The 23,803-nt window shown below is 42.5% G+C and overlaps 1 protein-coding gene across 4 annotated transcripts in view; it reads right to left on the reverse strand.

Annotated features, from left to right (window-relative positions):
- Nucleotides 1-23,803, reverse strand: part of LOC128698307 (kelch-like protein 30) — a 72,661-nt gene that overhangs the window by 47,639 nt on the left and 1,219 nt on the right. For 3 of the 4 annotated variants that reach the window (XM_070104489.1, XM_070104490.1, XM_070104487.1), the window contains exons 2-3: nt 4,863-5,033; nt 2,007-2,117 (exon numbers count right to left, since the gene is read on the reverse strand). In XM_070104489.1, coding sequence (XP_069960590.1) covers nt 2,007-2,117; nt 4,863-5,030 — 279 coding nt within the window. In that variant the 5' untranslated portion in view covers nt 5,031-5,033. Of the gene's footprint in view, nt 1-2,006; nt 2,118-4,862; nt 5,034-8,007; nt 8,641-23,803 lie in introns of those variants that run through there. The other variant, XM_070104491.1, reaches the window with a different exon arrangement.

Genomic DNA, 23,803 nt, shown 5'->3' on the forward strand with positions numbered 1-23,803 from the left:
CACCTGAACATACTTCTGGAGTGAAAAAATATCGTTAACCGGGGGTCCACTGTATAAGCAAGTAAAAATTATTTCCATTGTAGTCATAAGTTAGGCTTAAGTTTGCCCTAAATTCTCTGCCTAACTCCAGGCTTTCTGCATGCACAACCAAACATCACCAATCTATGTATGAACACTGTATCATGTGGAAGACAATGGAGCTCAAAGTTTATCGCCTACACTAGTCATCAAGGCTGACTAGTGTAGACGAGAATATTTTAATCCCTAGAGTAAGGATTAAAATAAACTTTCAACATATATAGCCTCTCCTCACTTAACGACCGAGATAGGGATCTAAGGCCCCCGTTGGTAAACGAATTCGTCGCTAAACAAGGACCATACTATAATGCTAGTGGATTTGTATCAACCATCTTTGATATTGTTTTTATGTCACCTTTGCACCATTTGTAACATTTCTGGTATACAGTGGACCCTCGGTTAACGATATTTTTTCACTCCATAAGTATGTTCAGGTGCCAGTACTGACCGAATTTATTCCCATAAGGAATATTGTGAAGTAGATTAGTCCATTTCAGACCCCCAAACATACACGTACAAACGCACTTACATAAATACACTTACATAATTGGTCGCATTCGGAGGTAATCGTTATGCGGGGGTCCACTGTATTTTTAAATGTTTATACAGCAGTGTACTGTACGTTGTAATGAACAGAAATGAGGAAATCAGCACTAATATACATTACAGTATTTAGGTATAAATACTGGTCAGAGAGCCCGTCGTAAGTCCAAGGCGTTGGTAAACGAGTATGTCGCTAAGTGAGGAGAGGCTGTATACACTAAGATAAATACACCTTGAATATAATGAACCCTGGTATCATTCCTGAAATAACAGACAAAATCTACTGGGTAAATTGTACTTTCAGCTTCATTATACCTATAAATCATGTGTGTACAGTAATATAGGCATACATCAGTGAACTTTAGTGCTTGTGTGCCACTGTTCAGCCCTTAAAGGGTCGGATCTTTTCAAAAAAAAAATTATTTTTTCTTGTGAAATGATAGAGAATCTTTTTCTAAGGGTAATGAAACCAAAAGTACGAAATTTGATGGAAAACGTATGGAATTACACTCTCGCAAACTTAACAGTCTCAGCAATATTTAAGCATCAGACATTCCTGGCACCATAAATACATTTCCTCTGTTCATTATTTATGTCCCCAGACCTCTCCTATATTATGCTTGCTTTCCATTTTGAATTTTTATTCACAGAAGATTTACTGTTATGCAGACTACTGCATTATTGCAATAATTCTATAAATAGTGTGAGTGCATTCCTAAATGTGTATTAGACTGACCAGTTGGGCATGTACTGGATTAGTGATGTCATTTGTGTACTCTGGAACATCGGCAAAAATCAAACATTCTGCTAATATGAGCTCAATTTCAAGCTACTTTCAGTTGTGAAACCAATCAAAATAATCTCTGTTTCTGTAAAACATCTTCTATTCTATAAAAGAAGACCAAGAAACTGAGAATACAACCATAAAAACCATATGAAAATGTACAGCAAAGTCGCTGTTTTAAACCAAAAACATGGTCGCAATCTTTTTTCCCGTCATGCACTGCATGAGGCAGGTCTTCTTTTTATATGGTACACACTCACCACACAGACCCATTATTTCTTATCTATGCCAAAATTTACCACTCAGTGCTTATCTGAGTGAGCTGAGCTCATGGCATAGTACTATGGCACCGACCCTTCACTTCAAAGCTGTAGCCCTATGGCACCTATCTGCAAAAGGTTAATAATATTCTGATTTAACTGACGCTCAGACAATCTCCTATTATTCTGTTATGTTGCCTTACTGTGCAGGGGTAATCCATCAGGAAGGAGTTGCACCGAATGTTCACCCACCTTAAAATGGGCTTAGTGAATAAAAATAATAATACACAGTCTTTAAGCACTGCAATGGTTTTAATAAAAGTGCATGAGGTAAGACTTACTTGAAGCATAGCTGCAGTCTCCAGCAGAGCAAGAACACTGTCAGATGGGATGGTGTAATTTCCACACTTCACATGCTGAATCAACATCAGCAGACACTCAGCATCAATATCCTACAAGAATAAAAAAATCACACCATCAACATCCTGGAAGAATATAAAGTCACAGCATCAACAACTTGGTATAAAAAGTCAGTGTCAACATCTTAGAATAATAAATCACAGCATCAATATCCTGAAAGAATAAAGTCACACCATCAATATCCTGAAAGAATAAAGTCACACCATCAATATCTTGGAAGAATAAAGTCACACCATCAATATCTTGGAAGAATAAAGTCACAGCATCAATATCTTGGAAGAATAAAGTCACACCATCAATATCTTGGAAGAATAAAGTCACACCATCAATATCTGGGAAGAATAAAGTCACACCATCAATATCTTGGAAGAATAAAGTCACACCATCAATATCTGGGAAGAATAAAGTCACACCATCAATATCTTGGAAGAATAAAGTCACACCATCAATATCTTGGAAGAATAAAGTCACACCATCAATATCTGGGAAGAATAAAGTCACACCATCAATATCTGGGAAGAATAAAGTCACACCATCAATATCTTGGAAGAATAAAGTCACACCATCAATATCTTGGAAGAATAAAGTCACACCATCAATATCTTGGAAGAATAAAGTCACACCATCAATATCTTGGAAGAATAAAGTCACACCATCAATATCTTGGAAGAATAAAGTCACACCATCAATATCTTGGAAGAATAAAGTCACACCATCAATATCTTGGAAGAATAAAGTCACACCATCAATATCTGGGAAGAATAAAGTCACACCATCAATATCTGGGAAGAATAAAGTCACACCATCAATATCTTGGAAGAATAAAGTCACACCATCAATATCTTGGAAGAATAAAGTCACACCATCAATATCTGGGAAGAATAAAGTCACACCATCAATATCTGGGAAGAATAAAGTCACACCATCAATATCTGGGAAGAATTATAAAATCACAACATCAATATCTGGGAAAAATAAAGTCATAATAATATTGCTGGAACAGTTTGCAAATAACCGGCACTTAGAAGAACGTGCTGATGACATTTCGGTCTGTTATGGATCGTTAAGTAACTTTAGATGTGACTTAACAATGGTCCAAGATGAACCATAACACCGTCATAAGTGATTCCACCCTCAGCCTAGCTATCTGGCTACCAGACGGAGGATCAAGCATCAACTACTCCTTGAATGACCCACATGGGTTTAGCACTTCCCATAAATAAATTAAAAACGAATTCCTCTCCTAGGTGCAGATAATTTGTGTAATATCAAGGGAATATGGAATGCATTACAAGACGAAACAAGATGTCTGATATTTAATAACAGAAATACACTCCAGAAATAGGAAAGAGGTTGGCATAAGCTTTCTGCATTACTGGGTCTCACCATCAATTCCAGATATGAAATAAAATAATTATAGGCAACAGTGATTATAAGTTTGGTGGTGAAGAAAGGATTGCAGAGTGACTTTATTGAGATGTTCTACCAATGGAACATTCTTCTTCAATCTCAAAAAGCCTGTTCCACTGGTAAAACACCTTAATGGAACAGCTTCTTCAATCTCAAAAAGCCTGTTCCACTGGTAAAACACCTTAATGGAACAGCTTCTTCAATCTCAAAAAGCCTGTTCCACTGGTAAAACACCTTAATGGAACAGCTTCTTCAATCTCAAAAAGCCTGTTCCACTGGTAAAACACCTTAATGGAACAGCTTCTTCAATCTCAAAAAGCCTGTTCCACTGGTAAAACACCTTAATGGAACAGCTTCTTCAATCTCAAAAAGCCTGTTCCACTGGTAAAACACCTTAATGGAACAGCTTCTTCAACCTCAAAAAGCCTGTTCCACTGGTAAAACACCTTAATGGAACAGCTTCTTCAACCTCAAAAAGCCTGTTCCACTGGTAAAACACCTTAATGGAACAGCTTCTTCAATCTTGATAAGCCTGTTCCACAAGCAAAACTTTTCAATGGAACAGACTTCTTCAATCTCATGATGCCTGTTCCACAGAAAAAAACATCTCAATGGAACAGTCTTCTTTAATCTCAAAAAGCCTGTTCCATAGGCAAAATATCTCAATATAGGTTCTTCTCTGCAAATTTGTCTGTCAATTAGTTTCATCTTTGTGCCATTGAGGATATAACAAGAAAAGGGTCCCCATAAACCATACCACGGGCGAGGATAGAACCTGCGATCAGAGTCTCAAAACTCTCTGATAGCGAGTTCTATCCTCGCCCGTGGTATGGTTTGTTTGCAATCGTGTCATTACGATTTCATGAGTCAAAGGGTCCCCATAAAATGGTCAAATAATATATCACAAAACCCCATCCTATCTCCACACTTACATGTTACTAAAGCATTGACAAGCTTAATATAAAGTGAGATAAGCTATAGTACAGTAAATCCTCAATTTAATGGACTAATAGAAGGAAGCGGATAGTTACTAATGGCAACTGTGTTAGACAGGAATGTGATTATTTGCTGTGATCGTAACTAATGTAAATTTCTGCCACTCTAACCACCCATTTATGAATTAATTAACTGATCCAGCATATTTTGTCCCATATACAGCTGATCGTACTGAAATAAAAATTTTGGCTGAAAATTATATTAGCAATCTTGAAATGCACAACAAATATATATTGCACCTTATTCTAAATTATAAATATAATTTCTTATCATTAGTAACCCCTTCTCCTGTATAAATTACTAAATGTAGAGAAAGTTTTATGATGAAAAAAATATCCTATCAGTTATTACAGAATATTTTTATTAGGTACCTTAAGTTCTATGGTGTTCTTTCCATTTTCAGTAAAGTTGTTGGAGAACATGGCTCTGAAGTAGTCGCTGGAAGCTATCAGCTTAGCCTTGCAACACACAAATTGTTGCCCTTCAGCAACCAAGGTGATGTCGTCTTCATGCATGGGCTCTCGTGCCTTGTCAGCCATTACCTTAAACCAAACTGCTGGTTGAATGTCATATCGCTTTATACACAAATAACCTGCACATAAAAGAGAGAAGCTTACGACGACGTTTTGGTCCGACTTGGACCATTGACAAAGTCACACTAACCAGAGGTGGAGCAGGACGGCTATATATAGGCAGGAAGTGGTGGTGGTAGTAGTAGTAGTATAAGAATGGTATATAATACCGACAAGATGAAATTAAGACACATGCGCAACACCCGGGCATCCCCATCGTAGACGCTTCGCCATCCAGCCAGCCACAGGATGGCGAAACGTCCACAACAAAGACAACCAGACGCCACACATGTGTCTTAATTTCATCAGTAGTTGTAGTGGTAGAAGTAGTAGTGGTAGTGGTAGAAATGGGAAATAAGGAGGATGAGCCAGTCAAATACAAAGGAAGGGGAGCACTGCAAGAGAGCTAGGTGCCCACTGAGGGAGAGCAAGCGCACAGAGGTGCGTGAAAGGGGAAGTGGTGAAATAAATGAAGAAGGAACAGAAACACGAGACAGAAGAGAGAAAGACAACCCAGAGGAGAAAAGGAAAGAGGAAAGGGGAAGAGGGAGAAGAAGAAAAAGAAAAAGAAAAAATGAGGAGTCAGGTTAAGTCACGGGTGTTCTGAAGTTTGGAGCATTTTACAATGTAGTGGGAGAGGAAGGCATCTACAGAGACGAAGCCAGGGCTAAGGTTCATACAAGGAAAGTTGTGTATTAGAGAGGATTCAACTAGACGGCGACTGTTAAAGTTGGAAGTAGGTAAGACAGTTTTAGCAGAAGACCAGTCAATAGGATGGCTATGATCTCTGACGTGACAGAAAAGAGCATTGTTAGTGTCGGCAAACCTAACACTATTTTTGTGCACCCTAAGTCTGTCAGAAAGAGATCGACCAGTTTCTCCGAAGTACTATTGAAGAGGACAGGAGGAGCAAGAAATAGAGTAGACACCAGGAACATCTGTAGAGGGAGGAGAGGTATGCACGAGATTAGTGCGAAGAGTGTTAGTCTGGCGGAAGGTAAGCTTGATGTCTAAGGGACGGAGAGAATTGTTGAGATTAGAAAGGCCGGAAATGTAGGGAAGGCAGAGGATAGAAGAGTTCCCAGGAGTAGAAAGTTTGGGAGAGAAGAAATTGCATTTAGCACGTGAGAGGGCAGAGTCTATGAAATGGGAAGGGTAGCTAAGACGGGAAAACGAATTATGAAGAGCGGAAATTTCTGCTGGAAGGAACTGAGGATCACAGATGCGGAGGGATTTGTTGGGATGATTAATTCAGTGTTAGGCACCCAGGATAACCCAAGAAAGTCAGTGCAAATCAAGTACTGTCTGTCTTAGTTATGATGGGGTTCTTCAATCTTGTACCCCAGGTTGCCACCCACACCAGTCAATATCCGGGTACCTACTTACTTCTAGGTGAACAGGAACAGGTGTAAGGTGACCAACACCCAGGTACCTACATACTGCTAGATGAACATTGACAGCAATTGTAAGGAAAAATGCCTAGCGTTTCCACCCACGCTGGGGATTGAATCACAGACAATCATTGTGTGAGGCGAGTGCGCTGCCAACCAAGCCACGGGAAAGCAAGTCATAGTTTTCATACCAGAAGACTATTTATATTTTATTCTTAACATAGCTCAATTACAAAGCTGCTCTATATATTTATAGTTTGATTTTTCTGCAAATGCAATGAAAAAACACATCCAAAATTTAATATGGAATGAAATGCTCATAGCCTGACTGAGATTAGTACAGCCACCATGAGTCTGGTATACAGCTGCATATACAGCTCACGACACTTGTAGTAGACTTCAGATTCAGATTCAGATTATTCCAGCATAATACAATGTTTGTACAGTGATGGGTGACATTTAGGTGTGCATGCTGAAAGCATATCAGGCAAACTTAAGACTAATAAGGCAGCAACTAATCGATTGCTTATACATATATATAGACTCTTAAGTGATTGTAACAAATTTAGGAAGTACAAGGAACATATGAGAATTGAATAGCGTATTAATATATGTTACATAACATCTATTGAGTTTGTCTTAAAAAGCGCAGTTGAACAGCACAATTTCGTTAATTTTATGACTTTAAAAATACTGCATGATCAAGCATAGTCAAAAGTACAGTCACTTTGACTTGTTTTTGGGGGTATCTTAGGTGATTTACACATGCCTGGAGTTTACCTGGAGAGAGTTCCAGGGGTCAACGCCCCCGCGGCCCGGTCTGTGACCAGGCCTCCTGGTGGATCAGAGCCTGATCAACCAGGCTGTTACTGCTGGCTGCACGCAATCCAATGTACGAGCCACAGCCCGGCTGGTCAGGTACCGACTTGAGGTGCTTGTCCAGTGCCAGCTTGAAGACTGCCAGGGGTCTATTGGTAATCCCCCTTATGTATGTTGCTATATATGATAATTATGTGTATCTGTACGTAAATAAACTTGCTTTTACTTGCTTCCTTACTAACTCACTTACCCTGTTTTACTTACTTGATCCAAATTTTTTCACTGAAGGTTTCCAAAAAACTACACCATATCTTTGTGAAAAATTATTTTAAACTCACACATGTTTAATTAATGTTTGGGATGTTGGTTTTACAGGAAAATATTGTAGTGGCTTCATGAAAACTTGTGCTTAAATGAAAGCCAGCTTGTGTCTTTACCAACCCAGCTTTTAAATAGGGTGTAAGTTTATTTAGGTACAGGTTCACATAAGTACAATTATCATACATAGTAACCTATGATCTCCATGGGGAAGTGGAACAGAATTCTTCCTCTGTAAGTCATGCGTGTTGTAAGAGGCGACTAAAATGCCGGGAGCAAGGGGCTAGTAACCCCTTTTCCTGTATAAATTACTAAATTTAAGAGAAACTTTCGTTTTTCTTTTTGGGCCACCCTGCCTTGGTGGGATACGGCCGGTGTGTTGAAAGAAAGAAAGAAGTAACCTATGTGTAAATTACCTAGGATAACACAAAAAAAAGTCAAAGTGACTTATTTCCATTGGGGTGCTCATGGCTTGGTCGACAGGGTGCGTGTGGCTTGGTTGATAGGGTGCTTGTGGCTTGATCAACAGGGTGCTCATGGCTTGGTCAACAGGGTGCTTGTAGCTTGATCAACAGGGTGCTCGTGGGTTGGTTGACAGGGTGCTTCTAGCTTGATCAACAGGGTGCTCGTGGCTTGGTTGACAGGGTGCTTCTAGCTTGATCAACAGGGTGCTCGTAGCTTGGTTGACAGGGTGCTCATGTAGACAGCCTGTACTGTCAGAACACAGCCTAGCCGTCTGCTCTGACTAGTTCATATTTCGCGGCATTTAGGTGCTGCCCTCTGTAGGCTCACCCAGGTCAGTGGGAGGCTGAGCCCATCCGCTCTCACTCCTAGGCCGACCGACTTGATAGACACAAGTGCTCCCCCTCCACGGACTGGCTTGCGGTCACTCCCTCACACTGCCCGTTGTGTACTCACTCCTACCCAATTAAAGCCAAACTAGTCCACGGCCGTATCATTGCTACCTACGCTACCTTCATCGGCACTAAACCGCTGTTCAGCAGTAAGAACAGCAATAACACTCATGGCTTGATCAACAGGGTGCTCGTGGCTTGGTTGACAGGGTGCTCGTGGCTTGGTTGACAGGGTGCTTGTAGCTTGATCAACAGGGTGCTCGTGGCTTGGTTGACAGGGTGCTCGTGGCTCGGTTGACAGGGTGCTCGTGGCTTGATCAACAGGGTGCTCATGGCTTGGTTGACAGGGTGCTTGTGGCTTGATCAACAGGGTGCTCGTGGCTTGGTTGACAGGGTGCTCGTGGCTTGATCAACAGGGTGCTCGTGGCTTGGTTGACAGGGTGCTCGTGGCTTGATCAACAGGGTGCTCATGGCTTGGTTGACAGGGTGCTTGTGGCTTGGTTGACAGGGTGCTTGTGGCTTGATCAACATGGTGTTTGTGGTTTGGTTGACAGGGTGCTTGTGGCTTGATCAACGTGGTGCTCATGGCTTGGTTGACAGGGTGCTCGTGGCTTGGTTGACAGGGTGCTTGTAGCTTGATCAACAGGGTGTTCATGGCTTGGTTGACAGGGTGTGCATGGTTTGGTTGACAGGGTGCACATGGCTTGGTTGACAGGGTGCTTGTAGCTTGATCAACAGGGCGCTCATGGCTTGGTTGACAGGGTGCTTGTGGCTTGATCAACAGGGTGCTCGTGGCTTGGTTGACAGGGTGCTTGTGGCTTGATCAACAGGGTTCTCGTGGCTTGGTTGACAGGGTGCTTGTGGCTTGATCAACAGGGTGTTCGTGGCTTGGTTGACAGGGTGCGCATGGTTTGGTTGACAGGGTGCACATGGCTTGGTTGACAGGGTGCTTGTAGCTTGATCAACAGGGTGCTCGTGGCTTGGTTGACAGGGTGCTTGTAGCTTGATCAACAGGGTGCTCGTGGCTTGGTTGACAGGGTGCTCGTGGCTTGATCAACAGGGTGCTCGTGGCTTGGTTGACATGGTGCTCGTGGCTTGATCAACAGGGTGCTCATGGCTTGGTTGACAGGGTGCTTGTGGCTTGGTTGACAGGGTGCTTGTGGCTTGATCAACATGGTGTTTGTGGTTTGGTTGACAGGGTGCTTGTGGCTTGATCAACGTGGTGCTCATGGCTTGGTTGACAGGGTGCTCGTGGCTTGGTTGACAGGGTGCTTGTAGCTTGATCAACAGGGTGTTCATGGCTTGGTTGACAGGGTGTGCATGGTTTGGTTGACAGGGTGCACATGGCTTGGTTGACAGGGTGCTTGTAGCTTGATCAACAGGGCGCTCATGGCTTGGTTGACAGGGTGCTTGTGGCTTGATCAAAAGGGTGCTCGTGGCTTGGTTGACAGGGTGCTTGTGGCTTGATCAACAGGGTTCTCGTGGCTTGGTTGACAGGGTGCTTGTGGCTTGATCAACAGGGTGTTCGTGGCTTGGTTGACAGGGTGCGCATGGTTTGGTTGACAGGGTGCACATGGCTTGGTTGACAGGGTGCTTGTAGCTTGATCAACAGGGTGCTCGTGGCTTGGTTGACAGGGTGCACATGGCTTGGTTGACAGGGTGCACATGGTTTGGTTGACAGGGTGCTTGTAGCTTGATCAACAGGGTGCTCGTGGCTTGGTTGACAGGGTGCTCGTGGCTTGATCAACAGGGTGCTCGTGGCTTGGTTGACAGGGTGCTTGTGGCTTGGTTGACAGGGTGCTTGTGGCTTGATCAACATGGTGCTCATGGCTTGGTTGACAGGGTGCTCGTGGCTTGGTTGACAGGGTGCTTGTAGCTTGATCAACAGGGTGCTCGTGGCTTGGTTGACAGGGTGCTTGTGGCTTGATCAACATTGTGCTCGTGGCTTGGTTGAAAGGGTGCTTGTGGCTTGATCAACAGGGTGCTCGTGGCTTGGTTGACAGGGTGCTTGTGGCTTGGTTGACAGAGTGCATGTGGCTTGGTTGACAGGGTGCTTGTAGCTTGATCAACAGGGTGCTCGTAGCTTGGTTGACAGGATGCTTGTGGCTTGATCAACAGGGTGTTCGTGGCTTGGTTGACAGGGTGTGCATGGTTTGGTTGACAGGGTGCACATGGCTTGGGTGACAGGGTGCTTGTAGCTTGATCAACAGGGTGCTCGTGGATTGGTTGACAGGGTGCTTGTGGCTTGATCAACAGGGTGCTCGTGGCTTGGTTGACAGGGTGCTTGTGGCTTGATCAACAGGGTGTTCGTGGCTTGGTTGACAGGGTGTGCATGGTTTGGTTGACAGGGTGCACATGGCTTGGTTGACAGGGTGCTTGTAGCTTGATCAACAGGGTGCTCGTGGCTTGGTTGACAGGGTGTGCATGGCTTGGTTGACAGGGTGCACATGGCTTGGTTGACAGGGTGCTTGTAGCTTGATCAACAGGGTGCTCGTGGCTTGGTTGACAGGGTGCTTGTGGCTTGATCAACAGGGTGCTCGTGGCTTGGTTGACAGGGTGCTTGTGGCTTGATCAACAGGGTTCTCATGGCTTGGTTGACAGGGTGCTTGTGGCTTGATCAACAGGGTGCTCGTGGCTTGGTTGACAGGGTGCTTGTGGCTTGATCAACAGGGTTCTCATGGCTTGGTTGACAGGGTGCTTGTGGCTTGGTTGATAGGGTGCTTGGTGGACAGGGTGCTTGTGGCTTGGTTGATAGGGTGCTTGGTGGACAGGGGACTTGTGGCTTGGTGGACAGGGTGCTCGTGGGTCAGTTGGTAGCATCCTTAGGTCACACTGAGGGACCAGGGATTGCTCCCCAGTATAGATGGAAATGTTGGGCATGTTTCCTTACACTTATTGTCCCTGTTCACCTAGCAGTAAGTAGGTACCTGGGTGGTAGTCGACTGTTGTGGGTTGCATCCTGGGAGAACATAAAAAAAAGTGCCTTAGCAGAAATAAGCAACATAGATTGGCAATTACATCTTAAGTGTTAATAATGAACCCCGTGAAGCGGTCACATTATTCGAATTTTCACTGTTTGAAGTACAGGTAGACCATCATTAATCTGGCATCATTGGGACCTGAAGAGTGCCGGATTACAGAGTGGTTAGGTTAGAATACACTTAATTAACCTATCAACAGAGACTATTTCTGATTATCAAATGGTATACAATACCAACAGGTTGGTAGATAAGACACAGGCAACATTTAGGCAACTTTATTCCGAAACGTTTCGCCTACACAGTAGGCTTCTTCAGTCGAGTACAGAAACTAGGCGGGAGCAGTAGTGATGTGAAGACGATGTAATCAGTCCATCACCCTTTTAGTCGTAGATTTGAGGTTGTCAGTCCCTCAGCCTGGAGAAGTTCTGTTCCAAAGTCTGTCGCTTGATCTTCAGTTAGTTCCAGACTTTGGAACAGAACTTCTCCAGGCTGAGGGACTGACAACCTCAAATCTACGACTTCAAGGGTGATGGACTGATTACACTGTCTTCACATCTCTACTGCTCCCGCCTAGTTTCTGTACTCGACTGAAGAAGCCTACTGTGTAGGCGAAACGTTTTGGAATATAGTTGCCTAAATGTTGCCTATGTGTCTTATCTACCAGAGACTATTTCTGCTATATCTTCCTCATTTTCATCACTGCTTTCTCCTCCACTGGCTTGCTGCTGTGGATTTACAACCATCGGCACAATTTTTGAGTCAGTATAATGATGAAATTTGAAATTATGCTAGCTGAAATTAGTGCCGGATTAGCGGTGGAACCGGATAACTGATTGCCGGATTAGTGATGGCCGACCTGTATGTGTAATTTTTGTGCACATTTTTGGAGAGTTTAGGGAAAACTAACATTAATCAATTTCACATTGAATCAAAATTCGCACTAATCTAGACGTGAGTGTATTTAGTTGTGCCTCCCGAGCAGCTAGTTTATTGTACACCCGTAGCTCATCCTGTAAGTGGCAGCGCAAGAAAAAAAAAACAGAATTACGGTCACAATGGGACTTTGCCAGACCCCCAATGGGCACAGTTGTACTTTAACAAAAAAATATATTACAGTCGTTTCATAATTTAGGGATGTAACAACACCAAAGTTTTTGCTAATACATATTGGACCACAAAACTAGCCGATACCCTCTTATAGTGGTAGTGATACCATCAAAACTGGCTGATACTGACACCATCAAAAATGGCAGATTCCGATACCATCAAAACCGGCAAATATCGATACCATCAAAAATGGCAGATTCCGATACCATCAAAACCGGCAAATATCGATACCATCAAAAATGGCAGATTCTGATACCATCAAAACCGGCAAATATCGATACCATCAAAACTGGCAAATACTGATACCATCAGAACTGGCAAATATCGATACCATCAAAACTGGCAAATACCGATACCATCAGAACTGGCAAATATCGATACCATCAAAACTGGCAAATACCGATACCATCAGAACTGGCAAATATCGATACCATCAAAACTGGCAAATACCGATACCATCAGAACTGGCAAATACCGATACCATCAGAACTGGCAAATATCGATACCATCAAAACTGGCAAATACCGATACCATCAGAACTGGCAAATATCGATACCATCAAAACTGGCAAATACCGATACCATCAGAACTGGCAAATATCGATACCATCAAAACTGGTGAATGCCCACTGATACTGATACCAATCAGTCAGTACTGGATTAGTGGATTAGTTGCGTGCCTCGTTGTGCTCCGGGTTTTTCGTGTTTTCACGGTCGCTCTTACGTGCTAGAACTTTAATTTGTGTCATCAATCCTATACGATACATCCCTCTAGCGCCTGGAACAAATTTGGGCGGAAAACATTATATACTGAGTTAAAAAAGGAGAATTAGTGTGCACTAGCAGAGTTTACTGCCAGAGGGGAATCATAGGCCTGTCCCGTGTGGAAAAAAAAAATAATAATTGAACTTTTCATGTCAGAGGAAAGAAAGTCTCCCTGATAACATTGAGTATACATAGTGTATAGTGTATACTACAGTGGCTCCCTAGTATATTGATGATAAAGGCTAAAGTGTCATTTGAAAACAGGTGAATTTGTAAATGAAGTGATAAGCCTATAGAGGCAGGTGCCAGAAGTCGCCAGAACTTACCACAGGTCAGCTGTTTTTTAATAATCTTCCTGGCTTGCCAGTGTACTCGCATATAATCTAGTGATACCAGTGATTAGCAGAATACAGTGTTGTAGTAGCAACTAACCAGTATTATAATGGTACTTAGTGGAGTGGAGTGACTTTCATTAGTTTCTTTTTCTTGAAATACGAGACGTTACTGTGAATTTCATATAACCTGTAGTTACCAGCAGTCGCAATATACACAACGAGAAGCAATTATTACTACAGAAAAAGCGTCCTTCCTCCAAAATTTGCACCAGTCAACTATAGGGATAATATAGCATTTATTGTGGTGGAGACGGAAAAAAGAAAAAAAAAAAAAAAAAAAAAAAAAAAAGAGAAAAGCCAGATACAGCGATTGATAAACAAGGAGGTGACCGTTCGTCATTGTAGGAGCTGCCAGATATCACCGGCTCTTCAACACGCAAGTTATACTTTTGTATCAGTCAAATCACATATTACTCGGGTAGATAATTTCCAGTAGATCCTTCATGTGTTAGCTCAAATCACCGACCAGTATGTTTTAAATAAGTGACCCACTGATCAGAGCAGATCGACTGGCCCGAACCCTTGCCTGGTCCGAACCCTTGACTGGTCCGAACCCGGGACTGGTTTCAAACAGTTTCGTTGGACAATAAAGCAGACTGTAAACGGATGGGGTTGTAGGCGCCCTATAAACACAAACATTAAAAATCAGGAACGTGACGGTAAGCTGTCCAATATACAAAAAGAGTTAGAAACAGAAATACAAATAGCTAGAGCTTCATTTAAGGTTATTAATAGAATTTTCAAGAGGTTGCTAGTAGAATTGCAGTAAATCAACCATTCAAATCATTATGAAGCCCTGTGTAGTCTGTGGTCAGTCAAACAAACGGGCTTCCACATGGATAAATTGTCATTTTTGTGGAAATTGGTGTCACGCCCCTTGTGCAGATATCCCAGAACTAGCTACAAGCAGTATTAAAACAGAGAAGTGTTTTTGGGTATGCTCAAATGAGGAAAAACTGTGGACTAAAATCACAAGGGTATTAAAAGAGGACAACATCAAAGCTGCTTTCATAGAAAACCTGGAAGCTTTCTACAACAGATGGGAACATAAAATGTCTGGGCTGAATGGTACTGCCCTTGATACTGGCCATGTAGTCATAAACTGTAAGGCTGGAGGTGATGTCCTGGTAGTCAGTAAATGTGGGGCTGATAGTGCTGTCCTGGGAGACAGTAATGGTGAAGCTGGAGGTGCTGTCCTGGGAGACAGTAATGGTGAAGCTGGAGGTGCTGTCCTGGGAGACAGTAATGGTGAAGCTGGAGGTGTCCTGGGAGACAGTAATGGTGAAGCTGGAGGTGCTGTCCTGGGAGACAGAAATGGTGAAGCTGGAGATACTGTCCTGGGAGACAGAAATGGTGAAGCTGGAGGTGCTGTCCTGGGAGACAGAAATGGTGAAGCTGGAGATACTGTCCTGGGAGACAGTAATGGTGAAGCTGGAGGTGCTGTCCTGGGAGACAGAAATGGTGAAGCTGGAGATACTGTCCTGGGAGACAGAAATGGTGAAGCTGGAGATATTGTCCAGGGAGTCGGGAATTATACGCAGGAAGGAATACATATAAATGACCTCATAGGGGACAGGAGCCATAGTAGGGAAACAAGTGTAGTCAAAGATAAGATAAAACCAATATTGCAAACTAGAAATACCGCAGGAAATAGCAAACAAGAGGACTCCAATAGCAATAGTGAGGATAAATTACCAAAAACAACTGGTGGGAGCTCCATTGTTGGTGCTAGGGAGGATAGAAGTAAGACAGGGAAACATGCACCAACAGGGAATACAGTCACAGAAACCCAAGGCAAGCGGAAACCAAGCCTGTGCACATACTATGCACTTGGTATCTGCTGGCATGGGAAATCTGGAAAAACAGATGGGACATGCAACTATGACCACCCTAGAAAATGCCATGCCCATATGAAAACAGGAAAATGCAAACTCCCTTCCTGTAAGCTTTTTCACCCTGAAATGTGTACCTCTTCAGTACAGGAAAGACTGTGCTATAACTTAAATTGCCAGGCATACCATCTAAAGGGGACAAAAAGATACAAAACATCCAGGCCAGGGGAAAACCTGGGTAGCCACAGCCACTCAAGAGGGAGAGGTTTTTTAGTGCCAGGAAGGAAAAAAAACTGGCAGGAAATGGCAGAAATCGTACACCAAATCCAGTCATTCCTGGAGTGGAACCACAGTCGATGGCCTCCACTCCAAACCAACAGATACAGATACTAATGCCGGAAAAAAAATCCCCCCCCAGTACCAACAATACCACCAGTCCGATAACATTCTTCTTTGCAAATATACAGGGTCTAAAGCCAGCTACAAACAACAAAATACCTTTCATCCGTGGACTGCTTGCAGAGGCAAAGGCAATGTTCGCGGCTTTCACTGAGACCCACATAAAGGATCACTTGGACAACGAAGTATGGATCCCAGGTTACAACCTATACAGATGTGACAGAGTGAACAGGCAAAAGGGGGGGGTTGGCCTGTACATTGCAGAGTCACTTGTTTGCACAGAACTGCTTAATGCCTCAAATGACGTAGTGGAAGTTTTAGCAGTAAAGGTCGAGAACCAAAACCTAGTCATTGTGGTAGTCTACAAGCCTCCGGATGCAACATCCCAGCAATTCCAGGAACAGCTGTTAAAAATTGACCACTGTCTGGAAAATCTTCCAGCTCCTGCACCCAACATCTTGCTCCTGGGGGATTTCAACTTAAGGCACCTAAAATGGAGGAATATAGCAAATAATATTGTTGCAGAAATAACACCAGGAGGCAGCTCTGATGAAAACTCACACTCACACGAGCTTTTAAATCTCTGCACAAAATTCAATTTAAACCAGCAAATAATAGAGCCTACAAGACTGGAGAATACACTAGACCTCATCTTCACTAACAATGATGATCTGATAAGAAATGTCACCATATCAAAAACAATATACTCAGATCACAACATAATTGAGGTTCAGACATGTATGCATGGAGCCCCAGACCGACAAAATGAGACTAGTCATGAGGGAGCATTCACCAAATTCAACTTCAATAACAAAAACATAAAGTGGGACCAAGTAAACCAAGTCCTAACCGATATAAGCTGGGAAGATATACTAAGCAACACAGACCCAAACTTATGCCTAGAACAGATTAACTCGGTGGCACTCGATGTATGCACAAGGCTTATTCCTCTAAGAAAAAGGAGGAGTAGATGTAAAATAGAAAGAGACAGGCGCTCCCTTTACAGGCGACGGAAAAGAATAACAGAGCGGCTAAAAGAGGTCAATATATCTGAAATGCGCAGGGAGACACTGGTCAGAGAAATAGCAAGCATCGAACTTAAGCTAAAAGAATCCTTTAGGAGTCAGGAATCGCGGGAAGAACTAAAAGCCATAAATGAAATCGAAAGAAACCCAAAGTATTTCTTCTCCTATGCCAAATCAAAATCGAGAACAACGTCCAGTATTGGGCCCCTACTTAAACAAGATGGGTCCTACACAGATGACAGCAAGGAAATGAGTGAGCTACTCAAGTCCCAATATGACTCAGTTTTTAGCAAGCCGCTAACCAGACTGAGAGTCGAAGACCAAAATGAATTTTTTATGAGAGAGCCACAAAATTTGACTAACACAAGCCTATCCGATGTTATCCTGACGCCAAATGACTTCGAACAGGCGATAAATGACATGCCCATGCACTCTGCCCCAGGGCCAGACTCATGGAACTCTGTGTTCATCAAGAACTGCAAGAAGCCCCTATCACGAGCCTTTTCCATCCTATGGAGAGGGAGCATGGACACGGGGGTCGTCCCTCAGTTACTAAAAACAACAGACATAGCCCCACTCCACAAAGGGGGCAGTAAAGCAACAGCAAAGAACTACAGACCAATAGCACTAACATCCCATATCATAAAAATCTTTGAAAGGGTCCTAAGAAGCAAGATCACCACCCATCTAGAAACCCATCAGTTACACAACCCAGGGCAACATGGGTTTAGAACAGGTCGCTCCTGTCTGTCTCAACTACTGGATCACTACGACAAGGTCCTAAATGCACTAGAAGACAAAAAGAATGCAGATGTAATATATACAGACTTTGCAAAAGCCTTCGACAAGTGTGACCATGGCGTAATAGCGCACAAAATGCGCGCTAAAGGAATAACAGGAAAAGTCGGTCGATGGATCTATAATTTCCTCACTAACAGAACACAGAGAGTAGTCGTCAACAGAGTAAAGTCCGAGGCAGCTACGGTGACAAGCTCTGTCCCACAAGGCACAGTACTAGCTCCCATCTTGTTCCTCATCCTCATATCCGACATAGACAAGGATGTCAGCCACAGCACCGTGTCTTCCTTTGCAGATGACACCCGAATCTGCATGACAGTGTCTTCCATTGCAGACACTGCAAGGCTCCAGGCGGACATCAACCAAATCTTTCAGTGGGCTGCAGAAAACAATATGAAGTTCAACGATGAGAAATTTCAATTACTCAGATATGGTAAACATGAGGAAATTAAATCTTCATCAGAGTACAAAACAAATTCTGGCCACAAAATAGAGCGAAACACCAACGTCAAAGACCTAGGAGTGATTATGTCGGAGGATCTCACCTTCAAGGACCATAACATTGTATCAATCGCATCTGCTAGAAAAATGACAGGATGGATAATGAGAACCTTCAAAACTAGGGAGGCCAAGCCCATGATGACACTCTTCAGGTCACTTGTTCTATCTAGGCTGGAATATTGCTGCACTCTAACAGCACCTTTCAAGGCAGGTGAAATTGCCGACCTAGAAAATGTACAGAGAACTTTCACGGCGCGCATAACGGAGATAAAACACCTCAATTACTGGGAGCGCTTGAGGTTTCTAAACCTGTATTCCCTGGAACGCAGGAGGGAGAGATACATGATTATATACACCTGGAAAATCCTAGAGGGACTAGTACCAAACTTGCACACGAAAATCACTCACTACGAAAGCAAAAGACTTGGCAGACGATGCACCATCCCCCCAATGAAAAGCAGGGGTGTCACTAGCACGTTAAGAGACCATACAATAAGTGTCAGGGGCCCGAGACTGTTCAACTGCCTCCCAGCACACATAAGGGGGATTACCAACAGACCCCTGGCAGTCTTCAAGCTGGCACTGGACAAGCACCTAAAGACAGTTCCTGATCAGCCGGGCTGTGGCTCGTACGTTGGTTTGCGTGCAGCCAGCAGCAACAGCCTGGTTGATCAGGCGCTGATCCACCAGGAGGCCTGGTCACAGACCGGGCCGCGGGGGCGTTGACCCCCGAAACTCTCTCCAGGTAAACTCCAGGTAATACCATCCAAACCCGCCAATACCACTGATACTCTGTCACAACACTGTCATGGCAAATTGAAATTATTTCCATGGAATTGAGGGGGATTTGGAAGGATAAAACCACTGATTAAACCTTTCTGGTCTACCAGAATGGAAAGGAGTTAGAAGTTAATTGGTGAAGCCAGACTGTGAAGTGAGGTGGGTAGGGGAGGGTGAATAAGGGGTTAAATGTATGGGTGTGGTGAAGTTAAGGGAAAAGTGAGCAGTGAAGAGGGTTTTGAAGAGGTCAACTGTAAGGGTTTTGTGAAGTTAAGGGAAAAGTGAGCAGTGAAGAGGGTTTTGAAGAGGAAATTTTACTAGTAATTCAGTGTAATTAAAGCAGATACTAAGTGTACTAGGGACTGGAAAAGAGAAATAAATATTATTGTATATGAGTAAAAGAGCGAAGAGTGAAAATGGCAGGCATTAGAGGGGTACAGGCTGCCATAATTATATTTATATTTCTTCTTCAATTCCATGAAGAAAGAAATCAGTCATGGGGGTTGGAAAAGGTGAATGGAGTAACAGCGCCCTGGACAGTAAAAGCCCAACAGTTGCCATCCTACCAGAAAAGTAAACCTCACTATCGCAGCAAGGTATGGCAACACCGCATACCCAAACAAAAACAATGGCACACAGCTCTTATTGTAGCGCTCTTAAGTGGTGATATCCAAATTAATCCAGGACCTCAAACTATTGTGCAGAGGCAAAACAGACAGATAAATGACGGCAATAATGACGGTCTAGTAGCTAGGGATGATAACCTTAACTCCATATGTAATGCATACATAGGTCAATGTGAGACAATACAGCCATTATTATCTCAAACACTACCAAACAGATGCATACACTGTACTAAAGTACGCATGAAAAACAGAAAAGGCACCTTATGTAAAATGTGTAAGGGGTGGGTGCATGATGGATGTATGTACAATTATAGCAACGGTGCCAGAATTCATTTTGTGTGTAACAAATGCACTTTGGCACAGTTACCCTTTAGCAGTGATGACATTGATTTACCTAATTTTAATACAAATGACACATTGCCATATATTGATGATTATGATTGTTTTATGAAAACAGGCCTTCACTTTATTCATGTCAATGCAAGATCACTTCTTCCTAAATTGGCAGAGATTAGGATTCTAGCTAACAAAATTAGGGCGGCAGTTATAACCATCTCTGAATCTTGGTTGGATGATACGGTGACTGACGACGAGGTCAAAATAGAAGGTTACAATATAAAACGCTTAGATAGGAACAGAAAGGGTGGTGGAGTATGTGCCTACATTAGAAATGACTTAGCATACAACCCAAGACCTGATTTAAATAACAATAAACTGGAGATTCTATGGTTTGAAGTGCTGCTTCCCAAGACCAAACCCATCTTAGTAGGAACTAGTTACCGCCCTCCTACCCAGGACCAGTTCTTAGAAGACTTTTCCAGAGTCTTGTCCGGAGTTGAAAGCAATTGCGAAACAATAATACTGGGCGACTTCAATATCTGTTTTCAGCAACAGAATAACGGGCTATGCAAAAGGTATAAGCAAATTCTAGGATTAAATAGCTACACCCAACTAATTAATAAACCAACCCGGATCACACAGTTCTCAGCCACCCTAATTGACCACATACTTTGCAACCGCGCTGAGAACATTAGTCAGTCAGGCGTCATTACCACAGGTCTTAGTGATCATTTCATCATTTACTGCACCAGGAAAATCACTAGGGATAGGATAGGCCTACACAGGACAATAAAAATGAGGTCAACTAGAAACTACAGTAAAGAAACACTGGTAAATAGGCTACACAATTGTGACTGGACAGAGATAACAAGTTGCACGGACGTAAACGATGCCTGGGAAAAATTCAAAACAATGTTCACTACCATTCTTAATAATATTGCACCAGTTAAAGAGGTTAGGATTAAACGAAGAACTGAACCCTGGATGACTACTGAGATATTAGATAATATGAAATTCAGAGACCAGCTGCTAAAAAGATTTAAAGCAAACAGACAGGATATTGCAGCACTTAATGAATTCCAAAGGGTGAGGAACAGAGTACAGAGGCTTATAAAAGGAGCAAAGGCAAAGCACTATTGCTCAAAAATTGAAGAATATAAGCATAACCCCAGAAAGCTCTGGCAACAACTAAAACAGTTGGGATATAGCCATAAGCCAGTAGATAGGTCTAACATAGTACTCACTATCGATAATGAGGTATGCCACGAAACATCTAAGGTGGCAAATTGCTTTAATTCCTAGTACACGTCTGTTGCATCAACACTAGTACGTAAACTACCAGCTGCATCAAATACCTTTAACACAGACTCTGATAAGTTTCAAACATACTATACCAATAAAGGGGTAACCCCAAACAGTTGTCAACTAGTAAGTGTATCTCATGACTTCATTCAAAAAGAACTAAGCAGGTTAAACCCAACTAAGAGCACAGGCCCTGATAACATCCCATCTAAGTTCCTAAAAGATGATGCTTTTGAACTGTCAATCCCTATTGCTCACATAATAAATCTATCAATCACAACTAATACCGTACCGGAGGGGTTCAAGGAGGCCAGAGTTACTCCTATCTTCAAGAAAAATAATAGGTCTGATGTAAGCAACTATAGACCTGTTAGTATACTCAGTATAATATCTAAAATTCTGGAGAGGGCGGTGTATTCTCAAGTAGTTAAGTACCTTAATGACAACAGCATTCTCCATAGCTATCAATCGGGCTTTAGAAGATCCTACTCAACCGATACCTCCCTTATTAATCTGATGGATTACCTGAGAACTGAAATGTCAAAAGGGAACCTCATAGGTATGGTAACCTTAGACCTGCAAAAGGCCTTCGATACTGTCAACCACAATATATTATGTAATAAACTTCAATCGGTATAGGTTCTGTAGACTGGTTTAAGTCCTACCTTAGCAACAGGAGACAAATAGTCAAAATCAACAAAACGGAATCAGAACCCCTGCCGATAACATGTGGAGTTCCCCAAGGTAGTATTCTGGGTCCCTTACTATTCTTATGTTATGTCAATGATATGCCTATCAGTGTCAAGTGCAAACTCCTACTGTATGCAGATGACAGTGCTCTGTTAGTGACAGGTAAAGACCCACAAGATATTGCTAATGTTTTAACACTGGAACTGGAGTCCTGCAGCAAATGGTTAGTAGACAACAAACTATCATTACACCTAGGGAAAACTGAAGCCATTCTCTTTGACACGAAACATAAACTGAGAAGGGTAAATAATTTTAATGTTCAGTGTAATGGGGAGTCCATCACTTTGGTTTCATCAGTTAAATATCTGGGAATCCCCTTTGACCCATGCATGTCAGGAGAATTGATAGGGAACAGTGTAGTAAAGAAAGCTAATGCCAGGCTGAAGTTCCTGTATAGACAAGCACAGTGTCTACCTACTGAGGCTCGCAGGACCCTATGTCTAGCCCTTATACAATGCCATATGGATTACGCTTGCTCTTCTTGGTACTCTGCCTTGACAAAAAAACTGAAAGATAGACTGCAAATCACCCAGAACAAAATCGTAAGATTCATCCTGGGGCTGGGACCAAGAGCACATGTAGGCCAGGATGAATTACAGCAGTTGGATATGCTGAATGTTGAAGACAGAGTAAAACAACTGAAGCTAAATCATGTTTATAAAATTGCTCACAAACAGTGTCCAGAATATCTTGCTGTCAATTTTGTCAAGGTCGGGAACCAAAGCAATTATAGTACCAGGGGGAGAGAGCACAACTTTGTAGTAGCCACAGTCAGTGGCCAGGCTTCAAACACCTTTTATTGTACAGCAATAAAGGAATGGAACAGACTACCCACAAATGTCAAGGCCAGTCATAGCTTGAACCAGTTCAAGAAGACTGCCAAAAAGTGTCTGATGAATGAAGCAACAGAAAGGGAGGGGAATGATTTTCTATTTTTTAGCTAAAATACGTGTAAATTTTACCTTATCCCTAGTAATGACCCTCGTATTGTAGATAGTCGTAATGACCCTCGGGTAGTAGATAGTCTTAATGACCCTCGTATTGTAGATAGTCTTAATGACCCTCGTGTAGTAGATAGTCTTTTTAGTATGATAATAAGATGTTATCTTCATTATAGAATAATAAGAAAATATTATAACCTTTATATTATAATAATAAGGTAAAAGGACCCCAATGGAAATAAGTCACTCTGTCTGACTTTTTTGGGTTATCCCAGGTTCTCTACACATATGCTGCTATGTATGATAATTCTATGTAACTGTATTGTGTATACCTGAATAAATTTACTTACTTACTTACTTACTCCAGGCAGACATCAACCAAATCTTTCAGTGGGCTGCAGAAAACAATATGAAGTTCAACGATGAGAAATTTCAATTACTCAGATATGGTAAACATGAGGAAATTAAATCTTCATCAGAGTACAAAACAAATTCTGGCCACAAAATAGAGCGAAACACCAACGTCAAAGACCTGGGAGTGATTATGTCGGAGGATCTCACCTTCAAGGACCATAACATTGTATCAATCGCATCTGCTAGAAAAATGACAGGATGGATAATGAGAACCTTCAAAACTAGGGAGGCCAAGCCCATGATGACACTCTTCAGGTCACTTGTTCTATCTAGGCTGGAATATTGCTGCACTCTAACAGCACCTTTCAAGGCAGGTGAAATTGCCGACCTAGAAAATGTACAGAGAACTTTCACGGCGCGCATAACGGAGATAAAACACCTCAATTACTGGGAGCGCTTGAGGT

Source organism: Cherax quadricarinatus, chromosome 92, assembly GCF_038502225.1.
Source record: "Cherax quadricarinatus isolate ZL_2023a chromosome 92, ASM3850222v1, whole genome shotgun sequence".
In the NCBI taxonomy this organism is placed as follows: Eukaryota; Metazoa; Arthropoda; class Malacostraca; order Decapoda; family Parastacidae; genus Cherax; species Cherax quadricarinatus.